General features: G+C 39.7%; 1 protein-coding gene across 3 annotated transcripts in view; it reads right to left on the bottom strand.

The window, feature by feature from the left end:
• Nucleotides 1-22230, bottom strand: part of TGFBR3 (transforming growth factor beta receptor 3) — a 118503-nt gene that overhangs the window by 31146 nt on the left and 65127 nt on the right. For all 3 annotated transcript variants that reach the window (XM_048312715.1, XM_048312716.1, XM_048312713.1), the window contains exons 4-6: nucleotides 19502-19639; nucleotides 6329-6512; nucleotides 647-815 (exon numbers count right to left, since the gene is read on the bottom strand). In XM_048312715.1, the coding sequence (XP_048168672.1) occupies nucleotides 647-815; nucleotides 6329-6512; nucleotides 19502-19639 (491 nt within the window). The remainder of the gene's footprint in view (nucleotides 1-646; nucleotides 816-6328; nucleotides 6513-19501; nucleotides 19640-22230) is intronic.

Genomic DNA, 22230 nt, shown 5'->3' with positions numbered 1-22230 from the left:
TAATCCTTATAACGTGTACAGAGAGTTACTTTTCCTAACCAGTAGTTACAAAGTTTTTTGGTCAGTGCACCACTGTCAACCCTTAACATTTCTCGTAATTATCAAAATACCCCTTAAACTCAACTGGAAACTTGACAGAAAATACCAGTGTGAATCTTCAGAGCAACTGTGGAACACTAACCACAGACCACAGATCACTTGCAACCTCTGGACACTGTTTGGGAGCCACTGTCCAAGGCTTTGCTGCCAGTCATCCCCACCTGTGACAGGTCAAGATTACTTTCAACCTCTCTCACCTCCTCACACAGTGGTCTAACCTTAAACCCTCTTGGTCAGATACTGCCCTTACTGATATTCCCTTATTCACCTTATCCTTGGAAAAATGTGATTGACTGAGCAAGAAGGGGAGCAGTATGTAGTCCATAAAAGCTGTGCTTTGCAGTCTTGTCTAGAGAAATCTTGTGATTATGAAGCAGAATTCAAAATCTTTACATACTGAAGAACCAACTTCTATTTAAGGCAAAGCACAAAAGCCCAAGATTTTCTTGAAATTATGAAATGGCTACTTTCAGTTGATTTTTATTAGACAAATAAAATTCTTAGTTATTATTTCAAACAGTTTTAGTCTGTTTAGACGATACTTTACCTGTTAGGATTGGAATTTGGAGTGCTTAGTTCAATGATATGAACTTCTCTTTCTTGGACTAGGTTAGACATAAGGCACCCCTCTGCTGGTTTCGGTTGTAGATATCCCGCAAGGTAATTTAAAGAGAGAAAATTCTTTTTTATGTTGCACGAGGGAGGAAAAACCTGATCTGGAGGGGGGGAAAAAAGAAAGCATATGCACCTTTAAACACAGATGTCAGCTTAGATGTACACACATACCACATCAACATCAGTGTGGCACTATAGTGCCGAAAGGTGAATCTACCATCTATTATAAGCACATGTGACCAATCATCATATTGAAAGGGAGATCACTGTTGCAAGAATACATCACCTTTCTGATATGAAATATATACTTCTAAACTGAATAGTTACTATTTATGGATTTAAACATTTAATGAAAGAAAATCCCCACAAAGAGATATTTGAAAACAATTCTGAAGGAAAATATGTGAAAACTTTTCAAAATTAATAAAATACATTCAATTTGTTCCTTGCACCTTCAAAAGCAATTTCTTTCTTTTGCGTTTTACTCAGAGATAACTTTTGGAATCCACTCCTTCTCCCTGTGGAAAATGTTTTATTCTTGTTATTATGAACTTACCATTTTCTAAATACTACAGAAAGTACTTTCCATTTCCTTACTCAATATATTTCCTATATATTGTGTAGTTGCTGTCAGTGTTGTCTAGAAATACTGCATTTCTCTTGCACATGGAAAATTAAAACCAGCAAGATAATTACGGAATCAGTTGATCCAAAGTCTGATCATAATATCCATAGCTGAAATGATGAAATTCCAGCATAACTATTCAATCTCTCTTTTGGTTTTAACTGCCTAGCTGAACATGAGCATTTTGAAATCACAGAATATACTGAGTTGGAAGGGACACCATAAGGATCATCAAGTCCAACTCTTGGCCCTGCACAGGACACCCCAAAAGTCACTCCATGTGTCTGAGAGCACTGTCCAAAATCTTCTGGACCTCTGTCAGGCTGGTGCTGTGAGCACTTCCCTGGGGAGCCTGTTCCAGTGCCCAACCACCCTTTGGGTGAAGAGCCACTAGTGTACAATGCAAACCATAAAAAATAGCCACTTGGTATGAAGTTCTCATGCACAGCCTACATTGCTGTACCCCAAGAAACAGTATTTCCTGTAAAAATACTGAAAATAAACTGAAAATCAGGAACACTTTGAATTTCTGAGATAGCTTGACATATGAATTGTCATAATACATAGAAGGACTAAGTACCATGTTCAAACACATGAAGTCCTGTAAGAATACAATTCCACATGGCTGGGTCTTTGACCATTGCTTTACAAGAAAGACTTTTCCTATTAAGGTCAGTAATAAGATACAAAAAAAAACAAAGAACAAACAAAAAAAACCCAAACAAATGACAAAAAAAAACCACAAAAAAGCCCCAAAAACAAAACAAAACAAAACAAAAAAAAAAAAAAAAAACCAAAAACCAAAAAAACAAGCAAACAAAAAAACCCAAACAAACAAAAAAAACTCCCAAAAGAAAATAAATCAAATAACATGCACTGTGAAAACAAAACTGTGAACAAACTCTTAAAAGCTGTCATGCACTCTATAAATGAGAACTGAAATGTCACCTCTGAAGTGCATTTGTGTGTGCTACACAACTTTGCAGGAAAACCAGAGACTCCTGTGACCCTGGTCTCTGCAGAAACAATTAGGGGAGTTTCTTCTCCTGATCTTATACAAAGTAGCCTTTGAACATTAACCCTGTTGTCTCCCCTACAGAAGCTACTAAAGCTGTATAAAGCTGTAACTATTCATACTGCCCAAGCAAAGCACTTCTCTAGCATCTGGTATGTACCCTGCCAGATTAGCCTTGAATGCAGCTGCAGTTCTGCCAGCTCCTCCCACAACAGCACAGAATGGAAAATTATTCCAAATGGTCTATGCTGAGCTTGAATTTTTAAATATATATAAATATATACACACACAGAGACACTAGGTATTTGCTTCTTAACTGCTGTACAACATGATTCAGGCCATAAAATAACAGTTCTGGAGTAGTTTGTGGGTAATTACCACACATGCTATCATTTGCCATTGCAAAGAACTCAGTTCTTGCTCCTGGCACTTCCATTAGGCCTCTGGAGCTCTCCAGAACTGCTGCTCTTGCTGCCAGAAGCACGGACACTCCCCAGCCAGGGCCTCCACTCGATAGCATGCTTTTCCTCTGCAGCAAATTCTAACTCTGTCACGGGCTAGTTGACATACACACCAAAATGCATTTACTTTCATCCACACCAGTTACCAAAATCGGGCTGGAGTAGAAAAGAAAAGGGGATCCATTTCATCTTTCTCTGCTCACTACACACCTCTTCTTTCTTAGTTTCAGGGCTGTCTACTTACTTTGGAAAGGGACTGCAGGTGTCTGCAATTAATTAAAAACACTACCACACCAGCCAACAAGCAGTCAGTTTATGGATTCTGTGCCTCTCTAACCTCCCCAGACTCCCAATATGGAATCAGACGTGAGGTTTGCAGGCAACACCCTCAGCAGAGGCTCTCTGGCCAGCAGGCCGGGGTGCTGAGGGCCCTGCTGGCCAGAAAGCAGCAGAGCTGTGAGCAGTGGCCGGCAGCCACTCTCTCCTTTGGCGAGTGCCAGGCTGCCTGGCTGGAGACAGAGGATTGCACACCAGGATCTGTAGTTTCTGTGTGCAGCACTTCTATTTTACTGATGAGGACAGACACTGTCTGCTCTATTCTGCACAAATTAGGTGTCATCCACAGGTTCTTGGCTAAAAGTTGAATATCCAAGCTTAACATCATCCTGAGGAGGTTTTTGTGCAAATGAGCACTGTTAATCAAGTGTCACTCTCCAAGACAGGCACCCTGGGCAGCAGCAGCTGGATTCAGCAATAAAAATCCCATCCAAGCAGAGCTTGCCTTTCAAAGTCTGAGCTGGGGATAAACAAGGTGTTTGGAATTTTCTTTGGGCACTCTGATGGCAGGGCTTATTCATGTGTATTTCGCAGTTTGCCAGCCCTTAGCACAACAGAATCAGAACCTTTACTGGTATTTAATGGCAAGACAGAATTGGGATCAGGGAAGGGCCTACAGGAGTCTCAGGAGGGAGGATGCAAACTCTAGGCAGTACTCCTCCTGCAGCAGGACACACAGCTAAGCCAGACACAATGCGACCATGTACAAGCATTAAACCAAGCAAGCATGGCATGCAGGATATGTGCACTGGTGTGTACTGGCTATAAATTCAGAGTCAGGACTGATGGCTTCAGCTTCTGCCAGGACAGAAGCACAGTGTTACCATCTGTAACTAGACTGTACATCTTCCAGTTTAGTTACTGGTATGGCTGACTAATTTTTTTCTTATTTATCTAAGAAATGTGTTGAAATTAGTGTCCCTCCAGGCTAGCACATTTGCCCTGGATTTACACTGATGCATTAGGTAACATTTAGCAAACTGATAGGACTTCCTGCCTTGTTCAATCATGTCTTATGAAACCATGAGGAATTAAATTGACTTCTGCTGAAAAACATGTACCAAGACCACTTTCACCATGAGCACTCCTGCTTTCTAGAATCTGACAGTGATTATCTGTCATCTGAATTATCTGAATCTGACAGTCACTCTGCCATCTCCTTCATTACACAAATCAAGGCAAGAACAAGTACCCCACTTCTTGTGCCCCTTTCTTCCACACCCCCATTCTGGCCCCTTAAAGCTCTTGCTGTGACCACCATCCCTGTAGTATTTGATCAGCCACTCTTTCGAATCAACAGGATTCAGATGCATTTGGCCCTGATCCAGTTTGCTAGTGCTCTCAGCTGCCTTTCATTTGCAGTTTCAAAAGTGACTTCAGAGACCCAAAGCATCAGAAGCAGCTTTATTCTATGAAAGATCAGTGTTCTTTCTGTCCTTTGGCTTGCATTTTCTGTTTGCTGTATTCAGCTATAGCCTACACTTCTAAAATGTTACATCTTCCAGTTTCAGATTTGTCTAACTTGAGTGAAACTGGAATGTGGACAGTTATACGGATACAGCAATTAAATTCTGTATCAGCCACATAGCAAGGAACTATTTGTATGACCACCTATAGATTATGAGTAATACTAGCAGTGATTCACAGACTGTCAGCTGAGGGTACCTTACAAAAATGCTCAAGGAGTGTAAGTTTTGTATGAAAAGCCTAAAATATACATCACTGTATGCTGTGGTTTGTGAAATCCAGGGATTCTACTGTTCACTCTGCAGAGAAGCAGACCAGCACCACATCCCACGTGGGTTTCACAGAACTCCTCACATGACTGCTGCAGTTCAAGAACTGACCCTCTCCCCACCCCTGAACACATGCATAACCCCCACACATACATGCATATTCATTCTTCTGCCAAGAACTTAAATCAAAATCCAATACGGTTACAGCTGAGCTAGTTTGTAGGAGCCTTCTCAGAAACTGTCTATTTTGGTTGCCTGCCAAGTTCCATTTTGTGTACTTACTCCAAATTAAATTGTGTTTTAGTGCATTCTAAAGATGATGCAAAACTCTCCTCTTTAGCCTCCTGGTTTGACTGGAGATGTGCAAATCAAACAACAGAATTTTATCTGGTTTTTTCAACGTACCTAATTAAATATTTGTCTCTGCAATGCAGAGACCACTACTCCCATGTATATATTCCAAGAGCACTTTAATAAGCTAATAACTATATTTCTGAATGATTTTCTGGCATTAGAATCCAAGACTGGTGCCAAGTAGAACAAAAAAAAAAAAAACAAAAAAAAATCACACAGGGGAATCCTCTACAAATTTGGCAGGATTTGGATACAACTAACTCAGGCATGTTCTGATTTTGGGGGGCAAGGCTCATACATCAGGAAATCAAATGATCAGATACAGGTGGTTAGGAAAGAATGTTTTCTCCACAGAAGGCTTTCAGTTGTTGGGGTTTTTTTCTGTAACCAACTAGTTCAGCTGTTTGGGAGTTTCTACAGAGATATTGCTGCAGAGAATCATACAGTTATGTTGTTCCAACATTGCTCAGCTATGGAGCTAAAGCCTGAACCCTATCCCAATATGGGCCTGTGAAGTCCCTGAGGAGCTGGAGTCCTCTCCCACCTGCACTAGGCCACCTGAAGAATTTGGCATGTGGCTCACAGGGACAGGATATCTTTCTCCTTGGGATGAAAATGCATAAGGACAGACTGAAGCAACTTATTTTGGTGAGGAAACCAATCATTCTTTGCCCAAAGAAGCCTAAGTCCTTATACAAGCAAATACTGGGAGGGGGGAAACATAACTCGGGTCTTTCTAGAAATTCCCCCCTACTTCAAGTTCTCCACTTCAGTTCTTCAGAAGAATGCACCCAAACAATCACCATGAGTAGCTGATTCTGTTTAAAAGGCAAAGTTTGACTCTTGTAAGATTCTGAGCAATTGCATCCACATGTATGAGCATAAAGTTATGGCACCAGAATCCATTAAAAGCTGCCTAAGCCCAAGGTCTGTACTTTAGGCTTGCTCTTGTTTCTCTGCCTTCCCCTTTCGTATCTCTTGGAAAACAAGAGGTATGTTTAAAAATTAAAACAAGTGAAATATAAGCAAGACTTATTCTCAGTATCTAAAACTGTCTATGAATTCTGTTGGTTTTGGTTTGGTTTACCTTCTCCTACTTTAATATAGATGTTTCTTGATATTTTAAGTTCAGTGAAAGATGTTACTGCTCCATATTCCTTCTGGGCCCACTGTAGGAGATGTTCATTTTTCTCAGGAAAAAACTTTTCTTCCGTTTCTGCTGACAAGGAGAAGTTTCCCTTCTCAAACTGAACGACAGAACCTAAAGACACCTGATGGGAATAAAAACATATTTTTAATGTGGTACGTTTATCCACACAGACATGTAGCATGTTTAAGCAATGTAATCTGTCACACCCAAATGCAGTGACTGAAGGTGATTATGGTTTATTTCCAACAATACCTAAATGTTGCATGTTTTAACATCTGCATAATGATTCCTTTTTCAGAGGTGTTTTTAAAAAATGAAGTGTCCATCAGGACAGGTGAGATGCACATGGCAGCTGAGTAACAGCAGTCTCTGAGCCACTCTCCAAAACTGTACTGCTGCAGAAGTGGAACTACAGTGCTGCAAGGGGAGATAAGCTGTGGGGGCAAAGGGAGGGAGAGAGTAAGAACAGGATGGTCTGAAAAAATTAAGGCAGATAAGAATGTGAAGCACAATAAAAGTGGGAACTACTGAAGTAACTCTCAAATCAGAAAGAACATGAGTCCAAGCTCAGTGACATACAAAGGCCAGCCCAGAAATAGAATGTACGGAAAGAGAAAGGCTAAGAGAAAGTGAAGGTATTTACTGTTGCTTTATTTACAGAAAGTGAGGAAATACTTTAGTTTAATACATAAGGCAGATGAGTTATATACATCTTTTGAAATATTCTTAAAACCAGGTTACATTAACTGAGGTCTTGAATGGAAAGACTAAAATGCAATTTAAAATCGTGAAAATGGAAAAACAGTACACAGAAGTGTAACAGGTTCTGCAGGAAAGCCAAAGATTTTCAAATACATCTTCACTGGAGTGGCAATAGCATCACTCAGACAGAAGTTTGCAGAGGGTCAGACTCTCTTTCAGATTGCAACCTGCTTCAACTTGTGTTGGTCTTGAGAGATAAACAAGTCATTCCAGATTTACTACAATGCAACATCATCCCAACAGCAACCTTGTGACTTGCCTGTCCCTGCAGATGGATGTAGCCAACACTTCCAGGACATTTGTCAGCTCTCGAGAGGTCCCTACAGGAAGTGGTGGAAGAGCAGCATTCCTTCATTTACCCAACCCATCCATACACTTCACTGTCTCTTCCTTCAAGGTGCTCAAGGACTGGGACCTGCATGCCCTGCCCAGGCTGGTCCTTCAATGAACACTTTCACTAAGATCTAAATACCAGTCAAGAAGAATATGTACTTGAGTGAAAGCACAGCAAGATTAACAAGCTTTCAGGTGTGAAAGCATCAGTGAAGATTTTTTTGGACATACCCCTGTAGTTTGTTCAGATACAACACACAGCCCCTACTTCCAGGCCACTGCAGTAGCCAAGGTTTCATGGAAGTTTCCATCTTCTGTTGTCCTCCAAGCACCCCAGGAAGAAGTCTGAGTCACCCAGTTGTTCTCCTGCCCCTTCCCTTTTCACATCTTTCTACTAACCCAGACTTCTGTGGTAGAAAAAAAGCGTATTTTTTTTACCCAACTGAGAAGCCAAAACTACTGATAACTTAAAGAGGGGAAAATACATCATAAAAATACATCATAACAATTTCTGTCCAGAGCATTATTTATACATAAGTATCTCTCAACATAATTATTTTACACAGATTATCTGAAGTCAGTTTCCAATTACAGAAATTAACTAATGGCAATTGACTATTACCTTCCTTGGAGCTATTGTTGCCAGCACTATTTCAGGGTGATACATACCAAATTGTTTGGCACTTACAAATATTTGTCAAAATAAATACATAAATTACATCCTTTGCCACATGAAAAGAAATTCCAAATTCTTCCCTGTGTTGCTAGCTATAATGCCAGCATTTATTATGCACATATCATATATTCTCCTCTACGAGAAGGCACAGGCAATTCAGAGTCCAATTTGACCAGACCTGTCACAAAAACCAGCTTAGGAATCCTTTTACCAGAATAGTTTTCAAAGTTTAAACTAACATCTGTTTCAATTCTGAATAATCTTTCTTACTTGTTTTCAAATGACTATCATAAAATGCTCCCTTTGAATGAAAAAAGTCTGTATTATTCAGTGTAACACAGACTACACCACATTCTCTCAATATTCTCAAATAAGGAAGCTAAGTCTGCCATTAGAGGTAACCCAGTACTAGGAAAAGAGAGGAACCAGTTATCTCTATAAAGAATTTCGCAAATCGCACTCACTTTGTACTTTCAGACTTAGAAGCAGCTATGCCACAGACTGATTTCATGGAGCATCTCTATGATACTCCTAACACTCCAAATTCTGTGTAAATTCCAAGTGTACAGTCTGAGGGGATGACAGTGACACAGCACAAGCCAGGTCATGCCAGACTGCGTACAGAGCACCTCTTAGCAATGTTGGCTTTTGTATCAGAGACATGTGGGACATTTTCATAGACCTTTGGCCTAACTAGAAGAATCTCCCATGCATGAAATTTGCAGGATTTAAGGACTTAACCAGTGATTATTTTGCAGGAATACTGAATAGATGTTGGCATTTCACCCTCAGAGACAAACAGTTTATCCAGTAAGTACAGTAGTTGGTTTTCATTTACACATTGTTTCCAGTATTTTTTTTATGGTCAGCATCAGGGCAAAGCAGCATCAGCGTGTCTTTTTAAACATTTCAGGACAGCATGAGAGAAAATATTATTCCTTCTAACAACCAAAGAAATGCGTTGCCTTGCAATAATACGTTTTTGCTGTATTTTTCATTTGAGATAGTTAAATGTATGCTAACACAACAGCTGTCTTCCTTCAGAATACACTTGGCTTTTCATTATTACTAATTAAAACTTGAAAACCTTTTTTATCATCCTGCATCATGACAAATGTCTTCCTGAGGGACAGATCCTATCAAAGTTACCAAGTTCTATAAGAGAGGAACTGACAGACAGAAAGCAGAGCAACTAAAAAGTCTGGCATAAGCATCCTCACTAAGTGATCATACAGTAAACATCTTTAAATAAACATGAAGCTTATCATATTTATTTTTTTCAATCACATGCTGAAGTCTATTTGAAATGCTGGTTCCACTAGCCAGGTTTTAGAAAGGACTGCAGAGTTCTGCTGTGCTTGCCAATGTTGGGATTTTTACTACGCAGACCTAAGGCAAGGTTAAGTGAGCCAAGCACGTTATTTATTCTGGAAAGAATTCAACAGACCCTTCCAAAAAAGGCAACCATCACTGTTTCAACACCTGCCTTGAACATTAACTACTTACTCTTCAGAACAAATCAAAAGCAGCTCTAACATGTGTAGGATAAGCCAAAGCATTAAAGTCAAATAATGTTTTAAATATTTGGGGATACCTCAATTTTTATCTGAGCACTAATTATGCATTGATTGAGTGATTAAGAGACTGCTGCTACAGATACTTTTACCTCCTCCCTTCAACTCCTTCAGTGGTTACTTTCTGAGGCTGCAGAGTGGAAAAAGTGCCCCCACGCTATTTCTTCTAGTTGTTGCAAGGACATGAAAAGGGAATGCATCGGAAACATCCTCTGCTGCTGAGTACACCTACATGTCCTGTCACATTTCTGAGACTAAATGAAGAAACTGGACATGGAAAATCCGTTTGCAAGACCAAAAGATACTGGCCATGGCCACTAACCACAGCAAGAGCCGCAGTTCAAAGGGCTGCTCCTCAGAGGAAATGAGGATCAAGCACAGTATATTGAAAATTTGCTACCAAAACCTGAGTCTTCCATCAAAAAACAAAATGTGTTTAGAAACATATTTTGGTTACATACACTATTACCCTGCTGACCACTGGGGAAAATAGGGCCTGAAATTTTCTTTGCATCATAGCAAGGCAAGGAAACATACACCCTTCATGCTGGGGGGACAGCCTTCATATGTTCCTTAAGAAAAGGTTCCAGTCTGCATAAACTGCCCTTGCAAGGCTGCCATGGTAGTTCAGGACATCAGTTACCTGGCAGAAGTGTAAGAAGTTACTACTCCCCAGAGGAAACAACTCCCAGAACCAAACCTGAGTCATCTCAAATATATACAGTGGTGAGTGTGAATACTGCACACACAAAATAGCACATTCTGTTTCTTATTTCACCTATTTCCTTCTCTCCTTTTAAATGTTTATTGCCTTTTTTTCCCCTTTGAATCTGATCCAGGGGGATCATGCTTTATAACATTTTAAGTATTTAACGTAGTTATAATTCAGAACTCCCAAGTAGGAAACAAGTTCATAATTTAGCCTTGAGAGAGAGAGGTAGACACCTCTGGGACATGACTCAGAATACAAAGTTTAGTGTCCACAGCCACACAGCATGAACCAATCCCTCCTCTCACAACAACAGCTACACCACTACCCATGAAAGGCCTGCCAGCACAAGTGACCAACTAATCGACCCCTAAATCCATGACTGAAGCAAATATAGTAGAAGGAAAAGAAGCAGCATCCTTCATATTTTTATCTGAGGTATGCAGTATCAGACCTGTGGTGGAACATGTAGGAGAGGAGTATATCTGCTCAGAATAAAATTAAAAGACTTCAACCAACTATCAGAGCGGCCTACATGGGGATCAGAGTCAGCTGGTGTTTTTTGATACTGTACTTTGATGTGCTTTCATCCACTTACAGAGGAAAAATAAAGCCATGGATGGAGAAATATCAGGTACTCCAAAAATGTATCTTTTGTTGTTAATAAATCCATATACAACATACTATAATCATCAAGAGAACAATTCTCTTCAACAAATAAGAAACATGCTGCTTTTGAAATTACATGCCGCATTTGTGAATCATCAACTTTGCATAGTCCTTACAGCCACAGAGGTGTGATGTTTTCAGACAATGACAAAATTTTTCATTTTCAGTTTAGTGTTCTCAAGACCACATGCAGTCATTAAAAAATTCCACTTACAGTTTTCACATTTTGAAAAAACACACATAAGAGCAGCATTATCTTAATTACATTTTCAATTTTAATTCTACTTCCTAGGAGATGCTCAGTTTGGCAGCTACCAAAGATCCTTACATGACCAAGGCCGTACAATGTTTTCTCAGGATGAAAGCAGAACCTTATGAGATCAGAGAGCAGACTCCTGCACATCTTTATATAGCTAGAAAAAAAATCCTGGGATTTTCCATCAAAGCTGAATCTGTGTCAAATCAAGTGCAACTTTCAAAACCCCTAAGGAACAGTTACTAGAATGATAAACAAACAAACAAGAAAATCTGTGTAAGGGGGAAATCTGTTCCCAAAGTTTAAGGCTCAGGAGTTTATTAATTGCAGACAGGTAACTGTCCACTCATCTCACATTAATTTAACAACACCTTAATAGACTCAACATAACACTTGTTTGATATGAGCAAAATAAGGTAGCAGAAGCTTTTCCAGGGATTCTGTTTCAAGTTAGAGTCAATTTAGTGGAAGAAGTGAAGGGGAGAATCAAAGCGTATCTATGCAACTGCAGCTATAGTTTCCACTGGAATCAGTGACTCAGTAACACAACCTGTTGTGATTTATTATCTCCACGTCACTAACACCAGGAGTCTGCCAAAATCCACTGCCTGCTTCTGTAAACTTCCACTGGTTAAGCCCCTGTTTACTGAAGCAAACAAAGAAAGGAAGGAGCCATGACCATACAGAAGAGAAAAGACTATCACAGGTGCCTGTTCCAGGTCCTTCAGCCTCCTGCAAGACTGGTTTGGGAATACACCTCGACCACTAAATGCAAGAATATTCTTTGTTTCCTTACTCTTGCAGCCTGGATTAACCTAAAGTCCACATCTTCCTGACTACCAGCTGTCTTGGTTCTGAAAGTGATAGGTCTGGGCTCCTAGAGGGACCAGGAGTAGGAGGAATGCTTGGGATCAGAGGCAGCAATGAGAAAGATCAGCAGGAGATACAAGAGGCAGCATCATCCAGATCTGGCCTATCCACACTCCTAACAGAAGTTTTGTTTGGAGCAATGACCCACAGAGACAGCCCACTCTTAAAGCTGAAACAAACACCATGCAGTAAAGCTTGAATTTTGAAAGATGTCTTAATCACATGGGATCTAGTATGAACTCCATGACACTCTTAGCAAACCAAGCTCCCAAAAAAATGCAGCCCTTTGAAGTCCCACAAAAGAAGAAGCTAAGGCACAAGGACCTGCCTAGTTTCCTGTGAAATTTACTGGCAAGTTGGTATTTTCGAAATATTTCTGCCCAAACCAAAGTGATTACAGTGAAAGCAGAGGATACCTATACATCATAAAATTTCCCTATTTTGGGACATCACACAGAATTTTTTTACCAGGCTCTGCATACTCATTTCATGTACTATATCTTGCTTCCTAAGCCAGAAATATCACTTCTCTTCTGAAATGTCTTCCTGAAGCAAGCTTTGAATGAAAAAAACCAACCCTCAAACCCTCTAGATATTTAAAGATGCCTTACTAGGATTATTGTACTCTTAAACTCCTTTTACATGCATCATTTTCAAGCATGTATTTACTACCCTGTCATTTTCTGCCATTCCTACTGCTGACAAAATCCTTCCCCTCTTTTGCCAAGAATATAAGAATCACCACCATATGTAGCCTGAGGTCACCCTAATACTTCTGGGAGTAACCCATTTATATAGACTTTAGAAAAGCAGTATTTTGCCAGGGTTGAATCATGCCAGGAGACAAAGTCTATAGGGAAATTTACCATTGTGAAAAGCATAGTAAGAGTTACTGTTTACTAAACACTTTTAATTAGACACATAATGCTAATTTTCACATTTTTTCAAAAGGCAGGGAAACGGTGTGGGGAGGGGAAGGGAGGATATGAACTCTTCCAAGTGGAAAAGGGCAACTACAGGATTATTTCCAGCTCCTGAGTAGAAGAACGATGAAGATCTATAAAAAAAACCCCAAACCCCAGGATTCTACAGCAAAATGTAAATGTCCCTTTAAATTCCTCTTCACACTGTTACACAACAGTGAAAATCTACTGTTTTTACTTTGAATAGTGAAAGGTCACTATTAATAGCGAATTTATCACTAGTCATGCATTTCCTATCCTTCCTCACTCTTCTCCTAGCAGAGCACTCTTCTTCACATCTGGGTCTGTTTAACCAGTGATTGGAAATTTAGCCTCCTGATTTCCCGTTAAATACTAGGCACAGGAAAACAAATAGCACTTGTTTTTCAGTGAGTTTTGTCAGTCATCCAAATCTAGTGCAAGCCATAGAACAGCCTGTGGTTTGGTGGCAGTGACCCAAAATATGTGAACCATATTTTCATGAAGTGAGAGGAATAAACCACCAGTTGGCTGGAATAATAAGAACATGGCTTTTTTTCTTCTCAGAAATACAGAAATGACTAATAATTAAACTCTTCATTCTATCACTTCTTCTTCTTTAAAGCTTTTATTTTATCTTTTCAAATCTCAAACCAAGAGCAAGTGATCTGTTTTTGTATTTATCACTACTGCTCTTGCTTCTTCCATTTCACTACCTTAACACACACATTCACTCCTAGTTCTTGCAAGGTTATTTGTTTGCATAAGTGTTTTCTTACCTACAACTCTTACTCATTTAATTGCCTGAATAACTAAATCAGAGAGAGAGCTGAAGCATTGCTTCTTAAATCATATATTACATATAATCACATATGTAGATATTTAAGGGGTTTTGGATCTATTCTAACAGGAAATCACAAAGGATTGGGAACTTTCTTTCATTGATTTAATTCTCGCTACTTTCACTTGCTGAGTAAAGACATTCCTAGGCTATAAAAGCAATTGAAAAAGCTACCATATATAAAGAAAAAAAAAATAACATGCTGAGCAGCACCTATAAAACCCTCTTTCTGTACAGTTTCATAAAACTTCTGGTTTTTTGCCAAGACGTGTTAGCAATAAACTAGTTTTAGGGAAAGAGAGAAATGACGACTTGATGGGAAGGAAGGAAACTATTTTGCTGTATGAAAACTTAAAAGGGGGGTAGTGGAAGAGGTCTGGTAATGTTTTTCTGCAATACTGACCTGCACCAAGATCACAGGTAAAAGCAGTTTCTACAGCAGCTGTCTAGCTTACGTAGAACTGTGATCTGTCATAACCTAACCAGTCTAATCACCAGTGAAGATGTCCTTCAACTTCCTCTCCCACTCCCCTTCATAATGCAATTTTGGCATTTATTCCCTGCTGAGGAAAAAAAACAAAACGTAGCACAGATGCCAAGCATTCCCCTTGCTGAACTGAACAGAGCTTCACACCCATGCAGTATTCTTCAGAGTGATGAGCCCATGAACATCTGAACAGAAAATGCCCAGTTCCCAAATTGTTGTATTTTTGTGACATGTACAAATATACAATCAGACTAATATGACAACATGCACCAGTAATTGAAGTGATGATTTACAATTACTTAGGTCAGGCAGTTCATGCCCTAACCCATTTCAGGTATTTTTGGATTGAAATGCCATGATACTAAGGTACATTTATTTTTAACACTATGAAAATAAACTCAAGACTTATTTTACTAAAATTACAATAATTTCACAGCATCACCTACTTCACCCGTCAATATACAGTAACTCATGCAGAGTCTGAAAATAACCCTGTCCATGCTAAATGTATTGTTAACACCACACTAGGTAGACACCATATATTCTTTTCTCTTTCTTGTCCAGAGAAAATTTTTGTCAGGTTTTTATCAAAATGCCCAAATTTTCTCTTAAGAGTACTCACTGGTGTTCTTTCTGATTTATAGATGGGGAAAGCACCCTGAGCAGCAAAATTACAACACTAGCAACAGAACAGCGAAGAACGACTTCCCTCAGCAGCCATGCCCTGTCATGATGGCTTCCTCCAAAGTACTGTCACTCTGTGAGAATCACTCTGCTTCCATTCAGTGCCACTTTGGGGCATGCAACTTAATTTTAATGACAATTTATTCCACTGTGAGGTTTAGCCACCAGTAGACATTTTGTGAAAATGAAACCATGAGCTGTTTCCATGAAGATAAAGCACATGACAAGTCACTGAGTGAAACTATGTGCATTACATGATAAAAATAAGTGCAAGACCACATGTATACATCAAATCTACATTTTCATACTGAAAAAGTGTTTACCAAGAAGGTAATTTGTGCTTTCCCCTATATTATAACCATGTACCCAAAGCCTGGATTTTCTCCCACATTCATTTTAAGCTTCTTAACTGATGGAGGACCAGGCCCAAGGCAAAAATCCAAGCTTGAACTATGTGATAAGAAGTTAAACTCCAGCCCAACTCAGTATTCCTGTATTTTCCTGGTCTTTTGGATATGTGCTGACACAAGCTTTAAATCTTTTCATCCTTTCCTGGGGCAGCTTAGCTTTAATGGAAACTCAAACAATAAATTCACAGAGTGAAGGAAACAGACCATTTTGCTAATGAGGACGCTAGGAACACACAGCCCTAACTCTACCCTCTGCTCCAGTACAATCATCAGTTAAGCTCAGTGTGCCTTGGTTTCTCCACCTGTACAAGGCTAATAACAGCACTTGTGCTCCAATTAATTATCTCGTATCCTGGAGTTACCTTTGTTAGAAATAACCCTGGAATTTATAATACAATTAATTTGTAACTTTTATTTAGTTATTTACTTACTCAAAGCACATGTCCCTGTAACAATTTGAAAACACTATTATGATACTTTACATGGGGAAAAAAAAAGCTAATATTAAAAAGAAATAAGGACCTAGGACTTCACTAATGGTTACATGATCCTTTCACTAAAAACTTTGACCTAGCTCTAGCAACGTGGTCTTTATCAGCAACAAGTCCCAGAAGTTGTCATTTAAACTTCTTTACACTACTTACCATTCTAACTAGGACTCAATCAGTGAAAGTCATTGCAATTCATACTTTACATACAGTATATTAATAAAATTGTGAATGAATGTATTGTTTGAAAAGTCTGAAGGAAAAGTTGGAAAGTCAATGAATATCTTGCCTAAGACTTCCATAGAGACAGACAATAACATTGTTATGACACTCCTGTGGTATGCATGGCACAGATTTCTGTTTTGAGCATAGAATTCACGGGCACTAGAAAAGCTTTTTTGAATTTGAAATCTTTTATGATTCAAAATACTCAATTTTCTGTTTTGGCTATACATTTAAGGAGACTGAACAAGTCAGAGCCACAGAGCTAAGTATTTTTAAACAAGGGCCAAGGAAGCATGCTCGGCACTCTGCAACCCTTGGAGCTGCTATTTACAGTCCCAGGGTCAGTTGTCTGGACCTTACTGAAGGCTCTGGCACAGAGGCAGGGAACCTCTCTGCAACTAGGGCAGAAGCAGTATGTCCCTTTGCCCCACAGCTTACCCAAATCAAGAACCCTTGATTCTGAAAAGGGACAACCTTTTCTAGGACAGAGACCATCGCAGGGTTTGCAAACTAGCACAGCTCAACACAGGCAAACAGCTCTATGCAAAACTAGAGCCCCTTGACCTCTATTTGGCATACTGCACTTGTCTACAGGTGCTGCTAGGATTTCCTCCACATTTTTCATGTTTTCTATGCCACATGATTCTGTGCTCTTTTTTCAGAAAGCTTTTGGGAAAACAATGCATTCGTCCTTGTGAGCAGAGTGGAATTGTGGAAAAGCAACAGATGATGACCACACTTAAAGTTGTTCAGCCCGTAACCTCATGGCTTATCATCCCAAGTTGCCCTAGCTACTGAGAAACTGGGTCATGGAAGGCTGATGAATCCCTGGTAAGAGACTGAAGTTAGCTTATGTTTACAGCAAAAATATTGCCTTAGGAAAAGAAAACAGAGTGAACTTTCAGAGTGAGAGGGACCAGAGGGATTAAACTGGGAGAGGTAATGGTGGATCAACACCCTGGCATTCTGCAATCTCATTCTTTGAGCTCTTTGTAGGAAAGAAAAATACAAACCTTAATATGGTGGAAGGAAAAATACATAAATTCATATGGCACTTAAGGAGATCCAAAATTGTTATGGAGAGCTATTCAGATGGATTAGGGATGGGTTAACACTGAGACCCAGTTCAGTCCCTTGCAAAAAAAAGGTAAGCTCCCATGGGCAGCAGCATTATCCCAGTGCCACAGGCTGGCAGGATGGCATAAGGCACCACATTGTTCAGCCCTTACCATGACCAGCAGAGACTAAGAGGTACAGTTTTGAGAGGAGGCATTTGATTTGAGCCCCCAACACAGCAGGAAATCTGTAGTGCCTACCAGGTACTCCTGCCCCAGCTGAGAAACAGTCCACTCCTTCCTGCAGCATCAGTGGCCAAGTTTATCAGGGCAGTTCTTGAGGTCAGGCAACTTCTTGTTTGGGAAGGACTATGACTGCTGCTGCTCACATCTTCAAGCCTAATCTTGTAACCAGAAGAGCGTGAAACAGTTTTCTGAAGCAAACACACATCTAATGGTACAGTTTTGGCAGTCAGAGCCTTGGGCACATTCCTATTTTTCCTAAGCCTTAATGCAGGCTGTTGAAGCCCCACTGAGACAAACCAAGCAAGCTCAGCATGATCACCATCTGAACTCCAGCACAATCAGCTGAGCAGAAATGGATGAGTCTCAGAAGACCATCTCTCCAGGTCCGGAGCAAGGTAAGGGGAGGGGGAAAATCCTGGGTGCAGAGGAAGAACACAAACTAGCTGAGCAAAATCTAGTTGACAGGAAATGGGAGTGATGATGCATTGTAGGAAAAGGTCAAAACTAAACTGAAAGTAGGTCCAAGGTGTTATTATCTGATGAAAGATCCTGCTTCTTTTGTCAATGAGAGGAATGAGGACGTGGTACACTGTTGTTCCGCATGTTGTTCCTCAGCCATTTTCTGAGCACACCAGAACTGTACTGGTTGCATTAAGGACATGTAACAGGAATGGTCAACAAGAAGATAACAGTAATGAATCTCCAAAACACCAATGAAAAACCTAAGATTGTGAATACCTTAGAATAAAAACAAGCCCATGTTCTTGGCACCAATCAGTAACACACTGTACTGGAAACAGGACAGAGTCCTTCAGAGTTCAAAATATCAAGGGTACTCCTACTCTTACACCTTGATGACAGGAAAAAGAAAGACAATTCCAGAAAGCTTGCAGTGTCCAGCAAGTGACAGAACTCTTCGTGCACTTAATAGTGTCACCACCATACCAGGTCAACTGAGAGAGCAGTGCCCCCTTCTCAGCGCTCTAATGCTGCACCATGGTCCATCTTCCTGTCCTGCTGATGCACAGTGACACAACTAAGTTCTTACTGGGTGCTGCAGAAACAATCTTGCCTACCACTGTCAGCTGTGCTGGAGGAGCAAAATGAAGCCCTATAAGGATACCGCTAAAAATAATCAAGTTTAGTTCTGCAATTAGAGTTGAATATAGTGAAAGCTGTAACTTCCATAAAGACAACTCATGATTAGACATGATGTCATGCATCAAAAATTTAATCCAAACAACTTGTCTGTTTCACTACAAATAGCAAACTTGAATGTCCTGGCAAACTGTAAGGACATGATTTACAAATACTAGGTAATATTTGGATCTTGCATTATAAGCAGTGCTCCAGTCTTTCTGAGAAACAAAAATGACTTCATTCTGGGCTTAGCCTGGTCATTTCAATAGACCAAAGCTTCATCAGAGACATAAACCGTAACTGGACATATTGAGCTCAATACATACAAATTTTTGTTTTGGTCACAGACCACACAACTAGCATCCACTCTTAATATTTCCAATTGCTTTGAGACTTTTTGCTTTATGGTACTGTTAAGAGTTCCAATCAGGAATCTGTTACAACCTCACAGCTTTTTGAACTCGAATGGCTGTTAGTATTAATAACTATATGATGTGCAGATTCTGAAAAGCAGTTTTGCTTTCTTTTCCTTAAATTCACATAACAAGTAATTGGCTACTTTTCCCAAACTGCTTTGCCCTACCACCTAACTGTTCCCCAGAGCCCTACAAGGAAACTTGACCCGCTGTTAACTTGTTTTTTTAATCTACGTTTGAAAAATTTCGAAATGAATGCCATTAACTCCACGCCTTATGCGACAAGCAGCTATGATAGAGAGCAGGCCAGAGGACTGTGTACACTTACAAAGAAAACTCTTCGGATTCCAGGTGCCAGTCTTTCTGTTTTTAGCTTCCAGACCAAAGGCAAAGGAGAGTTGAGAAGAAACACCAGAGGCTTCTGGTGGATATGCACTGATGAAATTGGATTCAAATGTAACGTGACCTACAGAAAAACACAGAAATATGTAAATACTTCCTGGAATTTGAAACAATGAATCAAAGGTAATTTATACATATTATGACTTTTAGCATTCAGGTCTTGACTCAAGATTATACACTAATCTACTTCCACAAAAATCAGTCAACAAAGCACAGAGAAAATAAAATATGAAATAGTTAACATTTGTGCTCTATGATTGCAAAGCACTGCTAAAAAGAAAACCTTGGCAAATGCTGATGAAAAATAGCTTATGCAAAAGGTCAAACCACTAAGCTGAGAGTTGGAGAACATGGAGATAAAAAGAATTACAAAGCAAACTCTGATTTCTGGTTTCTAGATGGTAGTCTACAAAGCTGGCTTAGAGTATAAAACCTCACGTGCTGATTCTATTAAGGGCATAAATCTAGCCTGCAAAACAAAAAAAACCTAAACAAACAAAAAACAGGAGGAACAAATCCAGAAACACAAGTGAGCACTACACTACTTTATGGAAGGAATTCCAAAAGAAATTTTAACATACACTAGGCAAAGAAAATGCCTGTGTTCAGAGACTAAAAAGATAACAGGGTAAATGATCCCAGGAAAGTGGACATCATGGAAGTGAGGCAAACAGTTACAGGTGGCTTTGAAGCAACCAGTTTGTGGTTGCTGGAAGTCCCTCCTGCCCAGCTCCTCATATCCCGGCACTGCCCTTCTAGAAAGGCTTCAGTGTTGGGCAAAACCATAACCAAACACATGACAGAACAGCCTGTCCATTTATAGCATATACAGACTTGCAGTTGATATTACAGTGGTTTTGTGGCACCTAAGAAGCTGTTTAAGCAGTTGGGGTTTAGCTTGATACTTCATCCCACATTATAGGAAGAACCCTTTAGTGTGCAGTGGAGAGATGATCTACCATAGACTGAGCAGGGAAGCTGATGTCTCACAATACTGGTGACTGGCAGGTTCCCTGACAGACAATCACAACTCTTTCTAAAAAATGTATAGAGGAAGCAAACATGAACACAACCAGCAGTTTGAGTGGTGGCAAACAGAAATGAGCACATGGGTAATTCAGAATTAATTCTGTATCCTGCTAGAGAATCCAAAAGTAAATTGGAGATAAAGAAGAGCCACTATGTATAGTTCATGGCATGATTCTTACAAAGTGGCAAACAACCATTAGTTTAACATTAAAGTAAACAGAGGTTCATCCAGTAAAGTAACTAGATGAAAGCTAGAGACCAAATTGAAAACTAGGTACCTATTACTGTTGCAAATTTTTCCAAAATAAAAAGAAGGGTGGGGGTGGGTTTTTGTTTGTTTGTTTTTTTTGTTTGGGATTTTTTTTGTTTGGTTGGGGGTTTTTTGTTTGCATTGGGGATTTTTTTTTGTTTGGTTTTTTGGGGTTTTTTTGGGTGGTTGTTGTTGGTTGGTCTTTTTTATTTATTTCCTCTTGAAAAGTTCACCATCACTATAAAGTCAACACTAAGCCTTGGTCTCAGGTCCCAGACACCCAGAGGACAGCAGAAAGACCTTTTTCCACTACTTAAGACCTTGCAAAAAAAGCTCGCAAACAGCTGGCTGTGCTCCCACACTAACTGGTAGCAGTTGCTTACAAGCAGAATGCACCAGATTCTGACAATCCACTGACCAAACGTGTCCCCAGTCCCCACAGTGAGAGACATCAAACCCCAAATGCACACCTCTGGGAGCACCGAGGACATCCCTGTCCTCCTCTTTGTTAAGCTTGATAAAAACTTGTTGGAAAGCTGAGTAAATCCATATTTGTACTAAACCCAAGCTGCTTTAAAGAATGAGTTCCTCTCCTGGCCCACAGCCGGGCAGTGCCAGCCCTGCCTTCAGGAAGGCCAGGCAGTGCCATCTTCTGCCCTCTGCAGCCACCTCTGGCACCACCTGGCCTCTCCAGCAGAAGACATGGTAGTATTTACACATTTCATAAAGAAAACACTAAGTACCACGGAGTACCAAGAACCACATTTCTCTCCATTTTCTGCCTCTAAAGAATAAAATACCTCATTTTAGCAAATTGCAGGGTGCTAGTGCTCTCAATCCTAATGGGAGGACAGAGACCTGAAATGCCAAACAACCATGTTTGTAGCTACAGAAACTGCTTTACTGTATCACCTATAGAGCCAAAGTAGTTCTGTTACCTGAACATGAGAGAGAAATTATTCATTTTACAAGACTCCTGCTTTGTTGTTCGGTCTAGAAATGGAGAGGTGAAAGGAAAAAGGAAAAGGTGTTTAGAACCACTATTAAATTCATGTTAACTAAAAAGCATTCTTGTTTCTTTTCTTGTAGCTTTTGAGCTGTAATCACTGCTAATTACTAATAAGCTGTTTAAACTATTAAAGGTAATTATCTTGTTCTGGGCTTATGTTTTCTTACAAAACAATAAAAATACTGTAATCTCAGTTTAGTAAAGTAGTCCAGTTATATCTTTTGTAGTTCTGACCTTGCAAATATGAGTTCAAATTTTATTCTGATTTTTTTCAGCTTCAAATGGCATAAAATGCATCCAACGTACTTTCATGCCCAATGATAACTGGTTTCCTTTGACCCTAGATATTGATGAAATTACTTACAAT

Source organism: Corvus hawaiiensis, chromosome 9 (genome assembly GCF_020740725.1).
Source record: "Corvus hawaiiensis isolate bCorHaw1 chromosome 9, bCorHaw1.pri.cur, whole genome shotgun sequence".
NCBI classification, from domain to species: Eukaryota; Metazoa; Chordata; class Aves; order Passeriformes; family Corvidae; genus Corvus; species Corvus hawaiiensis.
This window is presented reverse-complemented; position numbering and strand designations above follow the sequence as displayed.